The 21033-nt window shown below is 35.1% G+C and overlaps 3 protein-coding genes across 4 annotated transcripts in view; 1 reads left to right on the top strand and 2 right to left on the bottom strand.

Moving 5' to 3' along the window:
* Nucleotides 1–10: 10 nt before the first annotated feature.
* Nucleotides 11–1292, top strand: LOC126056881 (uncharacterized). The gene has a single exon (XM_049851533.2). The coding sequence runs from the start codon at nt 11–13 to the stop codon at nt 1271–1273; it is 1263 nt and encodes a 420-aa protein (XP_049707490.2). The 3' UTR covers nt 1274–1292.
* A 334-nt stretch (nt 1293–1626) lies between these two features.
* Nucleotides 1627–4297, bottom strand: Ghi (ghiberti). The gene is made up of 2 exons (XM_064042431.1): nt 3938–4297; nt 1627–2688 (listed from the first exon to the last, which is right to left on the bottom strand). Exons 1-2 carry the CDS (start codon nt 4041–4043, stop codon nt 2573–2575), a joined length of 222 nt encoding a protein of 73 aa, XP_063898501.1. The 5' UTR covers nt 4044–4297; the 3' UTR covers nt 1627–2572.
* A 952-nt stretch (nt 4298–5249) lies between these two features.
* LOC110381191 (uncharacterized protein) overlaps nt 5250–21033 on the bottom strand; it is a 107520-nt gene continuing 91736 nt past the window's right edge. For both annotated transcript variants that reach the window (XM_064042481.1, XM_064042482.1), the window contains 5 exons: nt 9992–10094; nt 9397–9528; nt 8799–8898; nt 8469–8556; nt 5250–8148 (listed from right to left, as the gene is read on the bottom strand). In XM_064042481.1, coding sequence (XP_063898551.1) covers nt 7966–8148; nt 8469–8556; nt 8799–8898; nt 9397–9528; nt 9992–10094 — 606 coding nt within the window. In that variant the 3' untranslated portion in view covers nt 5250–7965. The remainder of the gene's footprint in view (nt 8149–8468; nt 8557–8798; nt 8899–9396; nt 9529–9991; nt 10095–21033) is intronic.

The raw sequence follows: 21033 nt of genomic DNA, 5'->3' as shown, positions 1-21033 counted from the left end.
AAAAACAAAAATGTTGATCAAAAACATTTTCATTGAGCTACGCTCCAGATTGAGGAGTTGCAACGTTTTTATAACGACCGGAGTCGATTTTACCAAGAATTGTAATTTGAAAATAAGTATACAAACCAATTGTATCGTCCTTAATTATTATAAAGACGATTATGATAAGTCAAAACGAAGAGACAGTCTCTCTTCCATCGAAAGTCTTTCTGACTGTTATTCAGAAGATGAATATGAGGTCACCTGTGTGATTCCTGTACGACAATATTGTCAGATCATACCAAACTCTATGTCATGTCTCAAAATAGATAAGAGTACCATATCATTCAGAATACTGACTGAACCCAAGAATGGAGGCAATTTTTATAAAGAATTGTTATCCGCTAACAATTTTGATAGCCCAGCCAAAGGAAGTGTATTGAAATTAAACGTGAAAGCTGGTGAAGAACTGAAATTAACTTGTGCTAACTGTTCTAACGTGGTGTCGGGGAATTGTGTGAAATTTGACAGAGTTCTAGAGTTACCAACTGCTAATTTAGACATGTCGGAATGGTTTTGCCATGGACATGGTCATAGTCACAGTCATGGAGAAACTCCACAACCCTCAGACGGAGTGATCAAACCAAATAAAACTGATTTCCTATATAGACTGACGTTTTTCGTGGTCAACAATAGTGTTCTATCCGATAAGACTAACAAATTCAACTCTAAAAGAGAAGTGTATCATTGCAATAGATGCCTCGCGTGGCTCGGACTGAAAGACAAAGATACAGTCAAATTATACAATTCAGAAATAAAACTACAGCAAAATAATGCCGAAACTGTCGTCTTCGCCCACAAAACAGTACAAGACATACACACAGATGATTTTATATACACAATAGAATATATGACTAGAGAATTCAACCTCGGCTTCCAATACACTGTGATGTGTAAGATAGTACTTGAATGCACAATTTCTGCTACAAAGAAACAGTATTTACTTATCTGGGTGATGGATAAAGAATTGCAAGTGCTTAGAAATAATGTCGATACAATTTTAAATGATAAGATTGAGCTGCAATCAACTTCTGTAACGAAAATCCTGTTTAAAGTTGAGTTTTGTATGAACGAGGAAGTTGAGTCCTGGGTTTCAGACCCTGGGGTGGTGACCACAGAAATTTCCAAAGGCATGTTTAGCAATGGTCTCGCGCATTTACAGAAAATGTCTCAGAAAGTGCCAGAATCCTTCCGCAATAGCAATGGTTACTGTGTTAGCTATCTCAAAGTTTGAACCAATAAATTCGCAAAGGTATTTATTTCGTTTTATTTCCTTCTATGTCCTGTATGGTTATACATTCAGAAAGATTAAAAATCAAATGCAATTTTAGTTACACAAGTGCAAGAAATATAATTCAATTTCATCACAATCATTATCTTAAAAGGGCAACTAATTGTTCTAAGCTTGAACTAAGCAACTATTTTGTGACTTTGTACTACAAACTACAATCTGGAACTCTTCACGGAGGAGTCACCAACTGTTGGCGAGGTTGCTTTTTAGAAAGTGTGGGGAAGGTTGCATTATATTCACTTTCTTAATCATTGGGAGGCTGGCAGGATTTTGAGGTTTCCGAAAAAAAATACAAATTAGAGAATAAATTAAAATTATTTATTTTGGTAACAATTATAAACATGGAATGAAAATTAGATGCATTTAAATAACTTACATTAGATTATGTGCATACTTTATCATTTTGAATACTATGTACCTATATATAAAAAAGGTCTGTTTAGGTAGGTATCACGAAAATAACAAGTGTTTTTATTTGTAAACAAAATAGTTGGTGCCTGGGTATTATACAATTCATAATTTTAACTATAACTATGAATTATATGAATGATTAATTATATAGCTATCGATATACTATAGCTATAGATCTAATAAACAATATTAAATTTAAATATTTTCAGCATTAGTAAATATTTTTTTAGTGTTCCATTTTAAATGGTAAAATACCGGTAGACTGAAGCTTCTTTTTGTGTGCAAATAAGCTTTCAGGTCCAGAGGTCACTTGGTGCAATGACAATTGTGAGACTCCAGTAATACAATTTTTTTTATGTATGTGAACCTTTGCCTCTTACAATAAAGTTAAAAATCACTTCTACTAAAGATAAAGAGCCCACCATTAATCACACTATTTTGATATTTTTTAGGCGGAAAATTGTATGTTTTATTTATTCCTTCACCCGCAAACAGGTAAACTGACATCAATGAAACTGGCTGTGATAAAGCTCACATCAGAAGTACATAAAGGCTATTTTTTATCCAGTTGCGAGAAGTAATACTCAAATTTTTTTTTGTATAAAAATATAGTAATCTTATAACATCATTGCCATATATTTTTGTTCTCTTTCAATTGCTACATGGGAGGTTTTACCTTTTTTTTTAAATACAGATACCATTATTTTACAGTGTCTTCTATAAAAATGTTAAAATAAAGGTTACAATATAATTAAATTAATCCTACAGCATCATATTATTAAGATAATAATTTAGCAATAACTTGAGTTCGTAACTATAGTTGATGGCTGCTCATAAAACTTGTTCCACGTCATGTGAAGTTGAGCTGCGGAGTTGAGAGATGCCACTCATGATGATGGAGTAGTTGAAGTACCAGAATAGACCGAAGATTATGGCGAACAGGATGTCTGTGGTGTGCTAAGGATTTTATTGTACAACTAGATAAACAGACAAAAATTCTAAAAATGCTAGAAATGTGTTCCGTTGTTTATCCTTTAACATGCTGAATACATTTTTTTTTTCAATATATTCTATTCTGCAGATTTATTGTATTGAGGAAAGCAAAGAAGAAATCATAAGTTACACATAAGGCAACAATATTACATTAACATTCAAAATAAAAACATTGTTTTGTACTCACAAAAGTACAATCAATGGAAGTTTATGACATTGAAAAATCCCTTAACAAAAATAAACAAAGGCATTTAACGTTTATCTGGCTGGCTCCTTCGCATACTAAGTATTGTTTGCTTGTCAAAAGGACTAAAAATAATTTGCAGTGTTACCAGGAAAATGTTACGGAATGATAGGTATTTATGACTAATAAAGATATTTTATCTATAAGCATTACTGATATCAAAAATGAATCAGAAAGGTACACAGGGTTAAGTAGGACTACTAATTCTTTATTTTGACAGAAGAGGCGTTTTCAAAGTTCTATTTATCCTTGTATTAAATTAAATCTAAATTGGTTCAGAAATTTAATTTTGTTAATATAATAAACTAAATCATACATTTACATTAATAGAATCTATTATGATTATTTGTATAAAAATAACCAGCAAGGAAATGAGTTCATAAATCAATAAACAAGAAAACCGGTTTAGAAGCTGATTTGAGAGAAAGTAGCAGAGAAAGTTTGTGTCCTTAATTATTATTTTTTGTGTTAATTTTACAATCCTTTTAGAATCAAGTTTTTGCATTCGAGTTAAAAGTTTTATAATGAGCATGTTTAACATTTGCAATTTAAAAAATAAAGGCTTATGATTTTGAAAAATAAGTCTGAAATAGTACAACTTTGATTTGACCTTATTTTGTTTGAAATCATGAGCATGAAGAACTTGTTAACTACTATAAATGTTTGTTAATTGTGTTAATATTAGGAAGGTTGTTTCGCAACACCAGTAGAGCATGTCAGTCACTTTTTGTGGGTTATGTTTTCTTACTACAATATATACCTACAAGCAAATTTATTTATTTTAGATAATAAATGCACTATTGTTTCTTTGGTTTTCCCACATAGGAGAAACCTTATAGGTTTCTCTACAAAGTTGTATGTAAAAATGTACTTATTTATCATAAAATTCGAGTTGTTAGATCAAAATTGGGTTTTACTTACAATTATCAAGGAATATTGTATGTTTTTAAAAAGGATACGCACTATAACCTTCTCCCAGGTTTCGACCATGTACAGTTCAGTTACCAAAAGGTACCGAACGTACCAGTAGCTGATGAATTGCTGGATTCTCTTGACAATTTCCATTTTCCTTATATTTTTCCGATCACTTGGTCAACCCAACTTTTTACTGTGTGAAATTGTGGACGAACAAACTGCACGTGTAAACTTTTGTTGCACTCGAGAAGTAATGAAACACTGAGCTTTCAATTCGTGGTCTTGGCAATAAATAAAAGTTTTACGGCTGCAGGAATTAATTATTTTAAATGGAACACTAATGTCAAATGTGATTCTGCACCGGGTTGCGGGTTGTTGACGTAAGCGAAGAATGACAGAATTGACGTTGACAGTAAGGTATTGGGGTTTCTATTTAGAAAATTATATAAGGTTGATTTTGCCAACTTACAGTTGTCTCTCGTACACTCATCCTTTTAAGTACGAGAAGTACTTATAATGCGACATGACCCGAAAGCACTGACCTCTATATATATCACTGGACAGGCTGTTCCGTACGTTTGACAGCAATTTTTTTGTGCCCATTTGAAGCGCCAATATCGTCTAAGCGAGTGTCCACAGAACTAATTTTGACGTATAATTTCAAATGGCTGTGAGAGAAGTGTTTGTTCATTGGTTCACTGTAAAATAATTTTAGTACCACGGACACTTGCTACGTCTAACAGCGCCAAAATGGCGATTATCAAACGGGCACAAAAGCACGTTGACAGCAGCCTGTCCAGTGTATAAATATAGAGGTCAGTGCCCGAAAGTGTAATAGGGCTGATTTAACATATACCTCTACATTGCGTATACTTGTCTATGCTAATATAATAAAGACGAAACTTTTTTTGTCTTAGTATTTTGAACTGATTTAAAAATTCTTTCACAGCAAAGCTACTCTTCCCGAGTAACATAGGCTAGGTATATATTATCCCGGTGTGGGTAGAAGTTTCCCTTAGACGAGGGTGTAACCTCGGGAAAACGGCTAGTTATATACAAACTAGGTAAGGATTAGTCCGCATACCGGGCAGGGTAATGTTAAGACTACATTTAGGAACCTGTTAGGCTATTAGGAACCAAAGGAAGAAAATTATTACTCCTCAGCCGGTCGCTCTTAATAAAACAATTCATGACATGAGCCGGCTTGAAATTATTAATTTTAATAACCAAACCAATTAATTAGGACACCATTATAGGTACAGATGTTTAAAGCAAAAATGTATAAAGAATACAAATATGTAAAATATTGAATATTTCTGTAGAATTTTATGTGAGCCACCCAGAAATAAAACAAAGTTTAAGATAAAATGAACTTTAATTCATTAGGTTAATAATACAATGTGATTTATTTCTCTTAAATCTAAAGTAAAATTGGTATCAGCCCTTTAAACTACGCAAGAAAATACAATGTTGCAAATCTATAAAATGATTTTTTACACTGGTAATACGATTCGATAAGTAATCACAATTTTGTACTTAAATAATTACGACATAAAACGGTAATTTTGTATAATTTCATTAGTTCTAATTAGTAACTTAAAATCTGAGGCAGCTAGTATAGATGCCATATTTAAAAGCTGGTGTAGCCAGACCAAAAAATACAAATTATTTATTGGAGGAATAAATTAATTTTGGGGTTTGATCTGGCTACGTTATTTAATCATAAAAAAAGCGGTAGGCATGCAAAATAAGCCAACGATCCGCTTTGAACGCATTTATTACATTTTATATACTAGACGGTAACATAATTTGCATTAAGCGTGCAAAATTACTCTAACCAGAATATTTTACAAAAATATTTTCGAGATGGTAAACACCTGGCAACATATGGCAATGTTTGCACCAAATGATAAATAATAAAAATAATTATACACAAGATTTTTTCTTTTTACAATTCTTGTGAGACTCGCTCACAAAAAAGAAAACTTTTCAGTGTTTTTATGTACTTTTTATAATAAATAAATGTTTTAAGAAAATGCTTTTAGTCTTCAACGGGTGGTGAAGTCTTATTTATAAGTACTATTGTTGAAATTGCGATCTTATATAAGACATTTTTGGTGTATTTAAAATAATGATAAATTCATAAGAATTCTTCAGCTGCATAAGTCCTTTAAGATCGCAAATAAAATTCGACAGACATAAACCTTACTTTTTTAGTCTAAAATACCCATGCATTAAATTCCACCGTAATTAAATAGAAATATTACATACAAAATCACAAATTAATCATAATTTCATATTTAAAAACTCATACCGATATTTTTGGAATAAAACGAAAATTCAAAATCACTCTTTTTAAAATTAATTTTCTATATTTTACTTTTCATGCAAGGATTTTTATTTTACTTATATAAATGGTAAGACATTTTTGATTTATTTTTTGTATAGAATTCAGTCTTATACAAGGCACCAATGTTATCCGATTTTTTATCGTAAATTGTATAAAAATAGCTGCCGTTATGTATCTTACTGGCGAATAAAAATTGGCACTTTGATTATGAAGTTATTATCAAGACTAACCGGGTAATACAGAAAATTACCAGTCCAAGTGGCGAAAATTTCGTACATAAACCGGTTACTGTTGATAATTTTATTGCTAAAATCGAGACACATTTCATCATTAAAATAGTTACCAAAATATATGTATAGATAAAATACTGCGTCGTATGTATAATATGGTATAGTATAAGATAAAATTCTCGTGTTACAATAAAATATTTCAGACCACGGAATACCGTGTCTTATGCCCGTTGGAATACGATTCATTTTGCCTTATTTTAGATACGTTTAGTATCCAATAAAAGTTTTGAACCGTTATGTTTCATTTTAAAAAGTTCAACTCATATATTGAGCTCGTTTTTTCAAGATATTTTACATACTTTAAATACCCAGAATTATCTGGTAATTTTACACATTAACCGTTCCTTCAAAAACACCACAACACAACCTATCTACAATAATTGACAGAATTAATTACATATATGTACTTAAAATCTATGGTACTGATTGAGTTTCTACTTTAGCTAGCTAGTTCTGTAAGTACTATTACTTTGTGACTTGGGTAAAGTTGATAATGGACGGGTGTTATGTGAAATGGTAGTTTTACAATGATTTTATTGATATCGAGCCTTTTTTTGGCAGTAAAATGAAGATCGTATTATTTTATTGAGGAACAACTACGTGAATTATATTTTGTTTTTATATAGTTGCTCTCTCCTTGTCATGACTTATTCAAATTCAAAATATGTATCACCAATTTATAAGGCAGAATACACATTCGAGTTATCAACAGTTTTTAAGTCCAGTATAAGTATTTCATATGAACAAACCCCCTTACATTCTAACTAAAAATCTGTTTAGTACAGAAGTAACTGGCAACATGAAAATGTTACCATATAACATAATCTATGACATACCAAAGACAAACTAAACAGACTTTTAGAAGCGTGATTCAAGAAGTAAAGATACCCACTCGCAATTGGTCGAAAATAACTGCTATATTCAATACCAATAAAAATAAAATATAACAAATAAAGTAATATTTTCACGCTTAGGAAGTAAGGTGATTTGTCTAATTTTGAGAATAATCTAGTTCGAAACCGAGACACATATTGAATTCTTGGGTCACCGACAAATGTCGTCACTATATTTGACGTGGAGAATTAATCGGGAACGAACCTAATTTGAAGGCTTACAAAGGCTGGTGAAAGTCTATACTGACTGCACAGCAGTTTAGACCAAAAATCTAATACAATCTGCACACCAAGCCTACACTTTGCAATCACCAAAACCGATGTCACACTATCCAGGAATTAATTTTGGCCCACACAGTGTAGACCAAAGATCGAAACAAAACAATCTAGATATTTTCCAAAGCAACTGTGAAACTACCTAGACATTTATTTGACTGAAAATAAACTTCAAACTGCCGAAACAGCACATTTTGTATCCCCTACTCTCCCAAACTTTTGACCTGTCGTAAAATTTTTCTCCTAGAAGTTTTGGACGCGATTCATTCTAGATATTCGGTGTACCCTTGTGCTCCCGTGAAGATGACGTCTATCCAGATCCTGGCCGCTTCTCCTGATGGCGCCATGAGGTAATACCGACGCTGTCTGGTCTTCACAATGAAGGTCGTTAAAGGGTTCGGTGATTTTGACGTGTTACCGTGGTCTAGGTACACTTCTTCTATTACCTGCGGGGTGAAAGGGTTGTACATCAGTATTATATTAGAAATTTCGACCGTAGGGAATACTCAGACACAAGGGTAAAACGTAACCTCTAGATGATGTATATAGGTAGAAGTTCACAAGGTACTAGAAGTCCCAAAAAAACTGTTTATTTGGATTTGACCATTTTTGTGTGAAATAGGAACTAATTTAAATGGAATAAAAAAATAATCGATCTCAGTGGCCACTGAGATCGATTTTTTTATGTCCAGCAGTGGACTGTGATAAGCTGATGATGATGATGAGGAACTAATTTTAAGTTTATAATATTATAAATGATACAAACCTGGAAGTAGGCCCCTCCCCTGGGCTTCTTCTCACTCTTGTCCCAGTAGTAGACGAACGTTTTCGTTTCTCTGTCGAAAACGAACCACCTGAAACACAACACATAAAGATTATTTATACTCTGTTTCATATAAGGAAATTAGCCAGCTGCGCAGGACATATTATAGTGCACAAACATTTGCTTGGACACAGGTGCACTCACTATTCCTTCACTCTCATAGCGCGATGGGTCGGCAATCCGACACGACCGGAGAGAGATCAGGCGACATGTCATGACCAGTTATATTTATCACTAGAAATAAAGTAAATGTATCTTCACATAGTGGCTTACCTCTTGGACCATGTGTGGAATTTGGCACCGAGCTTGTGCAGATACCCGCGACACGACGTCGGCGTCACCGACACGTACGGACACACCTCGATCTGGTGACCTGCAATGTACAACAATATGTTAAGGAGGTCAATTTCAATGGCATCTATTTCATGAAAGAAAGACTGGTTCGATGATCAAACGATTTAGATCTTGTTATTGGAAGGCATGATTGTGGGTCCCGGCTGTTTTAAGAACAACTTTGGTAGTTGTTACGGGTAGTCAGAAGCCAGAAAGTCTAACAACCAGTCATACCGAGGGGTTTTGGTTAGCCCGGGTAACTGGGTTGAGGAGGTCGGATATGCAGTCGTTCCTATGTAAATAACTTGTACTCAGCTGTACCTGGTTAGACTGGAAAGCCGACCGCATCATGAAGTTGGGAAAAGGTTAGGCAGATGAAGACTTAATCACGCCAAGCAGTGCGCCCAAAGTTTTAAAGAAAGAAGGAAAACGCCTGTCTCATCTCCTGTTTTGCTTGATGGAGTAAAGGGTAAAACTGCGGGATAAGAACTGATCCAGTCCTTTGCTTATGGAGTAAACAAGAGTGATAGTTACTGACCGGCGGACTCGACGTGTCGTCGCAGATCGAAGTCGTCTCTATCGACGGGCAGGTATCGCGTGAGGGGGCGCTGCGACTCGCTGTAGGGCGCCACGCCGCGCCGACTGCGCCGGGGGGCATTGCTGAGAGACACTGGAACATAAGAAAATATAGGTAATGGACTGTTGGGGCGATAACGTTAATGGTGTGAGAAATTTTGAATAGCCTGAGTCAAGACGTTTATTTGTGCAAAATCTTCTGTTTTTACGCTATATACCCTACCCAGATCAATTTAAGGAAACACAGGGTTATTTGAATACGATATTCCGGGTCTAGGCGAACGTAATTTTCATTGTTTGCCTTTCAATATTAACTAGACTTCTGTAAGCGGATTTACCCGAGTTAGGATCGCACTCAGATAAAAATAACGAGAAACCTTTTTTAAAGCAGACCTATGTTCCCGAGATAGCTAAACTGTCCCAATTTTACGTCATACGGCAAAGTATCAAGCTATCCAAATAGAGTATTTAGCTCCATATAGTCTTGTTCTCAAGATAGTCACCACATATGGCACATGAAGGGCTTCAGAAGGAAGGAACAAAAGCTAGATACTTACAAATATTGTCCCTGCTGAAGTCGGAGGCGTGACTGAGAGGTCTGCTGTCGTCACTGCGCTTGTCATCCTCCGTGGACTCGGTGCGCGAATTCCTCACTTGGAGCTGTGGACAAACATACAGACATATTAATTATGTTAGAACACCATAGATGCAATACATGGTATTTATAACAATGGTTATATTGTTCAACTCTTGTCACTCAGTTTAAACAAAACGAGGTTCGTAAATATTTTTTACATGGATGACTTGGTCTGGTTGCCAAACCTTTGAAATAATCAACTACGCAATTACAAATTGGGCCCTGATATCTCTCCGGTCGTGTCAGATTGTCGTCCTATCGGACTATGAGAGTGAGGGAATAGTGAGTGCACCTGTGTCCAAGCAAATACTAGTGCACTTTAACAAGTCCTGTGCAGCTCTGATCTGCTTAAATGAGAATAGCCACCGTGGACGTCAATCAGCCTGAACAGTATTGAAAATGTTTATGTTTTCAATTGACCCCCAAAATAGCATTTTATGTAATCACATAACTTTTAAACTCAATGGCTAAGAAAACCTTCGACATCCAATATCCGGAAATAAATCGAGATTATCAATCTCTCGAAGCGATATAAAAGAATCGATTAAAGTTTCGAAACCAAACTGACGATCGTTTTTAAACTAAGCCTGGCTATTCAGTGAATATCTGTGCGTTATATCTTTGAATTGTTTACAGTTTCAAAAATAGTCCATTGTTTTCTTTTGAGAATAGATTAGACAAAAATGTGGTAGTATACTGGATCAGTGGTCTGGTTGAAAAGGTGCATAAGGCTGAAAATAACTTCGAAAAAAAGTAAACGTAAATTATATTTTTACATACATATTTATTTGTGGAGTTAGTGGACGAGTTTATTTTCTGAAAGACGCAACATCTTAAAGCCTTTTCAAAATAGCGATGTCGGCTCTATATACTAGCTTAGGTACTTCCCCTATATATGTACTTCCTTATATAATTTACCTATGTATTTTCTAATTTACCTCATTTGTTTTTTATGAGAAAGCATCAAATGATCCTTCTTAAGCCCTTTATGTACCAGGATCAAGGTAACTCTTTTGAACAATCCCACAGTCCCGGCAGGAATATACTACCCCTAGGAAATACAAAAATGGACTCCTACTTCCTTGTAAATATAGGTATGTTCATTCTCAGCCACATCGAATGGATGGCGTTCACTTGTTTAAAGTAACTGCACTAGAATGGAAAATAGGTAATACTTACAAACACAGGTCTAGGATTGCACCCGAGACCCCAATGAGAACTTTTCACTAAAGTCAACCACACAGACATAGCGTATTCTGTATATTCACACACACAGAAAAGTTTATTCACTGTTTTATGTATTTGAACATTATTTATTTATCTTTGTAATATCACTTCAGTTCCTTTCCCTTATTGTTTTATAGTTTTTAATTTATTTATAACTTTGTAATTTCAATATTTTTATTTATAACGATTTCAATATTTTAGTGTCCTGATAAACACATTTTTAAATTGTTAGAGGTTCAGATATAACTTTGAAATGCCTCTTATAAACGAATGGAGCGATGTATTTTGTATGCATGTTCTTTACCCACTGACAGAGAAGTAGTTTTGATAGTATTTGATATAACTACGACGTAATTACAGCTCATTTCAATAATCTATCTATGTGTTAATTTGCTTACTAAAGATAGGACTTTGAGATAACTTTTATGGGGATGATGTTATAATTCTATCTCCAGTTTTCTAGTAAGCGTATGAACAAATAGATAGGTAACTGCATTCCACAGTTAGTAGGAACCTTGATAATTTCACGAAATTATAATCTATTTCGAGCAAAGTGGAGGTGTTGTTAGGAAAATATGAATGTTTACAAGTGTAGCCGTGCAACAGTGTTTACAATATTATTATACAAACAACAACCGTTATGCTGGCGGATTTGAACCTGCTGCCGATTGAAACCTGAAGGTTATTAATAAACTTCGATGGTTTTATAGAAAGTTTTCTGTATAATCTTCATTCAGTTGGTTGATTGTTACAAAACAGACACCTAACAAGCCCTAGTGTCAGAGTTTTCTCGATCCTACCTGATGACCTCTGACGTAGAATTGTCTATTCGACAAAGCAGAAAGGAATATTAGTTTTTTTTTGTACTTTTTTTAATGGAGTCGGCTAAAAGAGCATGTCTCAAAATCATAAACAGTGTATTAGAAAGTTCGTGTATTTTTATTAAACGGTTTTATTTAGCTTACCCTGTTTGTTTTATTTTATTATTTATTCTTTCTTGGGTCAAATTTAGTAATTCAAATTTAAGTACCTTGCTGTTGTCAGATTGATCTGAAATTTGGTACACACCTTTAATTCCGATGACAATACAATATACTAATATCAATAACATTGTAAATCCAAGATGGCCGCCGGTACAAAATGGCGGATTACATATTTTTTCCACAACCCCCTCAATATGGGTATCAAATGAAAGGGCTACACAAGTAGAATACTGTCAGCAACCCCAGCGGGGCCCAACAGGGCCAAGGCTTGCCTGGGCTGCGGGATTGTCCTGGTACATAAAAGGCCTACGACGAAACACAACGGTTTTTAGTCAGTAAGAGTCTGGCACTCCCTCACCGCTGCTGACCCAAATATAGAATGAGGAATATTCGGTGGGCATTTTCATTAAATACTAAAAACTAGAAAATAAAAAATCGGTAAAAAAACTTTTAAGTTAAACGGTTTTATCTTATGTGCACTGAAAACTAGAAAATAAAAAAAACTGTTACTTACTTATAAACCTACATAGGTGGTCCCGGTCATATTAGACTAAAATAAAAACGTGGGGGCCCTCTGAAATCCTACCTATGGCAAAGCATATCTTTATACTTTGGTAGATCGTGAGCTCGGCGTTCGCTGGTGAAGCCGCTACGGCTGATTATTGATTGTCAAAATCTCCAGTTACGATTATAGTTAGTAGAAATCCACACCTATTATACCTCTAGAAGAAAGTATTACAGCAATAGTTAGGTAATGGGCCCCACGTTTTTATTTTAGTCTAATATGACCGGGACCACCTATGTAGGTTTATAGGTAAGTAACAGTTTTTTTTATTTTCTAGTTTTCAGTGCACATAAGATAAAACCGTTTAACTTAAAAGTTTTTTTACCGATTTTTTTGGAAAATATCTTCATAATCTTCATACTTCACGAGTCTTACATACAGACGTTTGCCATAATTCCTAAGGATTAGACCATGGTATGTTGATCCCCACCCACATTTTCCTACAGACGTCATCGGACATGTGATCTTGTCAGACAGTTATGTTTGATTAACTTTGTTAATTCTGTAGTAGTGATTAATCATATTAAAGTTTGGTTGGTTAGTCATAAGTTCTTTAAGATACTCTTATACTTTAAACCTTGTTTTGTAGTGGGAATCATCAAATGACCCCTCCCGGTGTGGGTGCAGCGTGAGGGAGTGTCAGACTCTTACTGACTAACTAACCCATCATGTTCCTTCTTGAGCCCTTTGTGTACCAGGTCCGCGGTAACTCGCGCGAACAATCCCGCAGCCCCGGATTCATACGTCAAGCTTAGGTCAGGCATTTTTGCAGTTGATAAAATCAACGGAATATTTACAAAGTTTTAAATTAACAAAGGATAAGAATAGGGTATTTTAGTCTAGATGAGAAAAAAATTAAAAGTGTATTACAATGATTGTTTAGAGGAAAAGCAATCGGGAAATGTTAGTTTCACTTCGTAAGGTACATAAATATATTTTTTATTGCAGTTTAAAGTTTTTAGGTTTTTTTATCTGTCTTTGAACACTACGAAATGTCGCCGCCATGCTAATGACGTCATTACGGTAGTAAACAAAAGTGTACAACCTCTAAATATTACCCACATTTCCCAAAGTATTGATTCTTGAAGTAAACCTATCATTAAAGAGTATATTTCATTAGATAGGTAATGTTAATACAGTTACTTACATCAAAGTGATCTTCACAAAAGTATAAACGAGATTTATCTGATAACAGTCCGGGATCTCGTCTCGCAACTTTTAACCAAGTGTTTCTCATATTTATATCCACTGGTACTTGAATCCATAATTTGTCTGGTGTTTTTACACTAGTGTTCTCACATTCAGAAACAACACACCAACGATACGGAGCATAATTACTCATTATTAAAATTTTCAATACATATCAAAATATGTATTACTGACAGCTGTAGTTTGTTTACTAACGTAATGACATCATGACCAAAAAACAATCATGGCGTCCGTTGTGTGCCGCGTTTTCGCGAAATACGCGCGAAATTTGAAATTATGATAAAACAATTAATTTATATTCGTACATAACGTGAGAAAAAAAAATATTTTTAATTTTTTAGAGATATATTAAGACTAAAGAATTTATTTAAGATATATTTCAAAAATGCATGTATTACCCTATTGCGAACCAACGTGGCAATGTTGCCAGACTATTGGGCGAGCTCTCAGCCGACAGCGATGAGGACGAATTTTTGACGCGTTTTATTTTTTTACTACGATAGTTTTCTTTTTCAATGTGAATATTTATAGTGTTGTAAATATCTAAGTAACTACATTTTTTATTTAACCACAGATTCATTCATTTCGATTTGTGCACTTTATTCAGTATGTTCTTGTCTAGCGACGTCCCGTCTGGTTAAGCGGTCGACTCCAAATATAACAGATACGAAACCCACGCAAATATCTTACGTTTATATCAAACATAAATTCAGTTTTCGCAGTTTATCTTAGTATGAAAAATTATGTTTGAATTATGTCTAATATGCGTCGGAGTTTAAGCGTTGTTTGTGTTAAACTCAGGTGGATACGCCAATTGATGACTGTTAGTCACTGATGATTTAAGATTAACATCCAATGTAAACTTGGAAAGAAGTGCAAGAGTTAGAAGTATAGACAGATTGTTATCAACTGAAGTTCCGTGTGTTAGATTGCATCTGTATTTAAGGCAGATATCCAGTATGAAGAATTTAAACGGAAATGCATCCTTATTTCATGTATTCTAGTCTATTCAAGTCCTTTGCGCGATTAAAGCCAAGAAAACTTTGCGTTTTTATAATTTACTGATTAAAAGAATATATTATTTAAGTAAATTCATTAAATATGTTGCAAATCAATTAATTAACCATCTACACCACCAAAAGACAATAACTTAACAGACAATAAATCAATTTATCAGCATATTTAACGGTTTCTGGCGTGCGTCCAACAACTGGTCTTTTCACCCTAATTTATTTTAATTTTATAGCTTATTTTACGATTATGACTCGAGAGTGACATCTTCGTTTTTTTATTAGTTTAGCATTATTTGTGGGCGTGTGTGTTAGCTAGGCATTTGGCAATGACCTAGGTAGCAAGCGACCTGTTTTTTTGGTAGTTATATTTTAGGGGTGTGCAACGCGGTGATTTTCGCGTATTTCATTTGCAATTTTTTTGCTATTTAGAGCTCAGTGTATGGTAGAACTTTGACCCCTTGTGATTATATGCTTCCGATGTGGGCTATAATTAACAAGAGGACTGTGGATAGGCTTACAACACAAAATATAATTCTAGTATTTTTTCAGTCATGTCAAATTGCCCCAACAATGAGAGTGAGGGAATAGTGAGTGCACCTGTGTCTTGTGCACTATAATATGTCCTGCGCAGCTGGCTGTTCTCTTAGGGTCGCTCCTTTTATAAAGCTAAGTTTACGTTTTTATAGTTGCCGAATGAGCTGATTATAGAAACAATACAAACTCCAGCCCTATCTAAAGAATGGGTACCACCCACAAACGTGGCATGATGACTGTGTTTCTGACGTCACAAATTCCTGCTACTATTACCGTCGTGTTTTCATAATCATTTCAGTTTACACCTATCATTTGTTTTTAATTTGGACACAATGTTTTTGTGATGCTGCGTCTATTTCTGATTTTGCAAAAACCTTGATTTTTATACCTACGTCAATGTCTTTATTTTTGTGCCCTTGTCCTAATTTATTTATTGTTTGCTGAATGTTTCTTTGTTCATAAATCCCTTCGTTTCCACGAAAATATACGTGTTAAACAGTCACAAATAATTTATAGGCGAAATTGTGTGTGTTTGTCCCTAATTCAACTTTGCTGCCTTTTTATAAGAAGAGTGTAAATAGTAGAAGGGGTTCCCTTTGCAATTATGTGTAAGATATGTGCAGTTATTCACACATATTAGTTTGGTACTAACATCTACTTGTAATACCTACTTATTCACCTTCCTAGATGATATGCATTACCATATGTCTTTTGTTTTTCTCGTCCACTATATTTTTACAGCCACCCAAACTCATATTTCATAATACATGAGTGATACGAAGAAACTTGTCAGTACCTATTTATTTTGACTGCTTAACTGCATATGCTTGTATCCGAAGATAAATATTGTCTTTACGACATATGGCAGCGTAACACGTATCGGTGAACTTTGGAAAGCGAAAACTAATATTTTGTTAGTATATGGTTGTTTAAATACATAGGGTTAGTCAATGGGAGGGGCTATTTGCCTTTCCAGTTTCAACATATTTGCCTCTATGTAATAATAGGTGTTCCTTGCGGTTCCATTCGCTTCCCAATGGAAGTTCTTCGTGCATTTGGTTATAATGTAGCCTGTGACCTTTCTTAGGCTCTAGCAAAACTATCTGTGTACCCATCTAAATTGATGCAATCGTTTGGCGTGAACGTGCGACAGGCAAATCGGGTTGCTTCTGCACTGATAAACTGGTGGATCTGTAGCATGCTTTAAGAACTCTTAAATGATCATTTAACGAACAACACTTCGATACAGACAAGAAATTGGCCAGTGCACTACGGAGTCGTTATAAAAACTCTTGAAAGTAAGTTGTTATAACCGAGTCATAAATCTTTACAGCCATTATTCAGCTTTGTGTATTTTTGTCTGCATTCTGCATATTTCATGCTCTTCTAAAATAACTGCCGGCGAAATTATGTACGTAGATAAGAGCAGTGTTTGATTAGTGTTTGTATATTAATGTAAGAGAAAATTTTTCTCCATTTTGAAAAATATTGTGGCCAATTGAACTTGAGAGAGATATGATGGCCCTTTATGGGAAACTGGTCTCTTCCCGTACAGACAAGGGACGAGCAATAACCACAGCGCTTGCTCAGGCGTGGTCATGGTAAAAAAATTGACGAGAGGAGCAATGTAATGATTGCCTAGATACTGATACGACAGAAATACGACAGCCTATTATACTATCTATCCCTGTATGTAATCTAAACACCATTAGAGCTATCAATCAGACATCAACAACGTGTGTCTATTGCTTATTCATTGTTTACATACAAACGATTCAACTACCTTTGAACAAGGCAAAACATTCCAATGGATATCAGGATTCTCCGGGTGGTAGAATTATTTCACGCGCCCCTCAAATAATGGCATTAAATCAAAGTGCGCCCCGCTAGGGCCAAAGCCTGTCGGGGCTGCGAGAATATTCGAAAGATTTACCGCGGCCCTGGTACATAAAGGGCTTCAGAAGGAACATGGTGGGTTTTTGATTTCCCATTTATGCAAGATGTTCAAGGTGAAATGGGGATAATAGAATCTCTAGACGGACGGACGATCTAGCCAAGATCGCCGACAAGCAGTGGATGCAGGAAGCTGAAGATCGAGCAGAATTGCCAATTTTGGGGGAAGCCTTTGTCAAGCAGTGGATGTCTTTCGAACGACAACGATGTATTATTTTTGGAAAACACAAGAGCCAGTTTGACTTCTTCTTTTATGGGGCCCATGGGTGTATTGTAGTTCGATATTGTAACTCTTGCCGTCTGTGATTCTTCTTCACATTGTAATACACTTTTGAAGTACACGCCAAACTATTACCAAATCGTTACAGATTCCAATGGAACTATACCATTCTCTCATCATGATCATTTAAAAGCCAATTCTTGGTGCATCGGGTACACACATCAAAGATCAAAGGATATTGTTTATGTTATTATTCAGTTGAAAGCATCCCTTTAATACGATTATAATTAACATCATATAATTTAACGCCTACATTGTATCCCTTATTGTTTACGTTTATAGCTTTTTGAATGAATGACGCATTGCGTTGTTTGTGTGAGTGTGGTGCGCGGGAGTTTATCTTCTGAAAAACGACCGTGTCCTTACCCAAAGAAAGGGATAAGTATTTCAAAATCTAGTTGCAAGCAGAACTTCACTGGCCACACACTATAATAATTATTTATGCAAAGTTAGCGTCAAATAATATTGCAAAATTGCAGTTAATTGGCACGAATTGCCGAAGTTTTAAATGTAAGTATTTTTAGGACATCAAACTTATCAAGATGGCTGAACCACTGATATCACCAATGAATTAGTGTTGTAGCCGAAAAGAAAATACAAAAAGAAACTCCCTAGCAACAATCTCTCTATTTTCTACCACATAGCAATCCACAGGTCATAAAACCTATCTTTCCCTTTCAAAAAGGTGTAAAACTCAGTTATTACGATTTCTGAACGAATGACGCATCCATTATTTATGAATAGCATTTGTATCTTATGTCTGGCAGTTACAATGAAATATGTGCTAGATTTGTTAGCTTCTTTATTTTACGTAATCGGGTGAGTTATAACTTAATTTGTGGCTGGATTTATATTTTGTATGAAGAAAGATGTGTTGCTTGTTTCACATGATTTATGGCTTGCTTTTTTTAGGAAATATTTTGATAAGTACAAATATGTATGTATATTCAATTGAGTGCCGCGAAAAAGGACCGCTAGGGATTTTAACCTGGGGGGGTCTTAGACTTTCAATCAATTTTCTATTAAACGTTGAAAGCAAAGCAGAGTCTGCAAGATACATCATAATTATGTTTTTCGCAATGAACACCTCCACTCCAGGATAATTTATAATATTACAGCACATCACATCGCTCCATTCGAATGTTTACATACAAGAGGATTTCAAAATTAACTAGGTATTCATCGAAAATATCCCTTGACACTATGCCTATGGCAATTTACATAATGTAAGAATTTTTTACAAGTTTGTCACCTTCTTAAAAAAACACTATTATTTGATTTTAAAACCTTGATTTACCAATTCATTCAGAATTGCCAATTTATGTTTGATCTTCTGTAGTATTTAACACTCAACAAAAATCTTCCTCTTTTGGTAAATCGTTTTAAAAACACTCACAAAATTAAAAAATGCACACGTCAAACTTTCCCGCGCGTTCGATCAACGACTACCGTGAACTTTTTTTTCTATTTTTTTAAATCCCGTTCCGTTCCACGACACGGGCGGTCTTGCGGTCTCCGCTCGTCGTACTAGCGGTACCGAAGACAAAATTAAAAATGTTTATTTTTGTATTGTTGATCCGTGGGCGGGATAGAGTGTGAATTAAAGTTTTATTATTTACACCCGGTTATACACTGGATAACGAGTTCTTTTGAAAATCCTGTGTATTTTGCAATATTGCGACAAAAACTGGTTGGTAAAGAAAGTTAATTGCGACATGTTGAATAAAAAGCGACTTCCAGATGTTTAAATTTTAGGAAGAACAGCTTTTATGTATCTTAAATATTTTACCTCATTGTCTTTGTTATTCAAAATAAACTCAACGTGCAAATTATTGACGGTTCGTGCAGATATTGCAAAATATACATTTTTGCACGACAAAAGCTTGCCAATACGTCTGTTTACTAAGCTCGTGCGTGGGACAGTTATTTAAATACTGTTTACATGACGTGGATGTTTCAGCTCATTAATGCTGACAGTGAAATATCACTTTTAAATGATACCGGCTGAGTTTAGTACGTTTTGATTGGAATGAATGAGAGAAATCATTGGAAGGACGGTGACGTAATAGGAAGATGTTTGGCAGACGAAATTGCAAATCAAGGAGAAGGATCGAAGCACACAAAAAGGAATTGTCTTTATATCAACAGTCATAATAATCGGAATCGTAATGTCTAGATTCCAGCGGTGTGCGACACTGTGACGCACAGAAATATTTCATCTTGTCTACTCGCTCTAGCAGACAGTAACAAATTGTGTGCGAACATTTCTAAAGTGCCCGCGAAATTGCATCTTCTATGCGCGAACATAAACTAGCTGTGAACTTGTACCGACATATAGGTACATACCTACATATGTGGGTGGAATCTCGCATGAATGGCGGAACTATAGGTCGATACGGTAAAGACGACGAGAACCAGATTATCATTGAGAATGAGGATTTTCATCCAAATTTTTTGCAAAACAGCAAATTGGAAAATGATAGAATTCATTCATAAATCGAATTGGCATTTCCTGCTAGAAACAGTGGGGAGTCGTTTGCTTGAACACAGGAATGAATCAGAGTGTTTACTACATAACTGTCATTCGTAAAACTGGCCGAGGAAATACAAGAACATGTTTTGTAATATAGACTAGCTATTGCCTGCAGTTTTAACGGCGTCCAGTGGGAACTATTGCCCGTACAGGAATAAAAGGCTTTTGTCCCACGAGTATAGTGTTGCTTCAAAACAGTAAAATATTTTTTCTAATCGGTTCAGTAGTTTCGGACCCTATGTACAGATTGACAGATCCGGGTTTGAACCAGCCCTGTTAACGAATGACAAAGAGCTACCAATTCACGTAGCTGGTCACATAATTCTGTTACCAAATGCATTAGCTGATTATCTCCCGATTGAACTTCCTAGGAGCGGCTTTGCATAATGACTACTGCACAATCTGATGAGATAAGACCACATTGACAACTATTGTATGAAAAGTTTGTTCCCGGTCTATTTATAATCGTATTTTTGGTTTCATCCGTGGTGTATGTTCATCATAACACTTTTCCGGTGCAGCTGACAGTTGCCTTGTTGTTAGTATTTTTCCTTCAACACTGATCACTGTCTACTGCACAAAACATTCGGTAAATAAATAGTCAATAATACCCAGATTATTTTTTACTGTCGTATTTTCGGCATGCCTACGTATGTATACGCCAT

The sequence above is a fragment of the Helicoverpa armigera genome, chromosome 28, assembly GCF_030705265.1.
Source record: "Helicoverpa armigera isolate CAAS_96S chromosome 28, ASM3070526v1, whole genome shotgun sequence".
Taxonomy (NCBI): domain Eukaryota; kingdom Metazoa; phylum Arthropoda; class Insecta; order Lepidoptera; family Noctuidae; genus Helicoverpa; species Helicoverpa armigera.
Note: the sequence above shows the minus strand (reverse complement) of the source record. Positions and strands in the feature narration are given on the sequence as shown.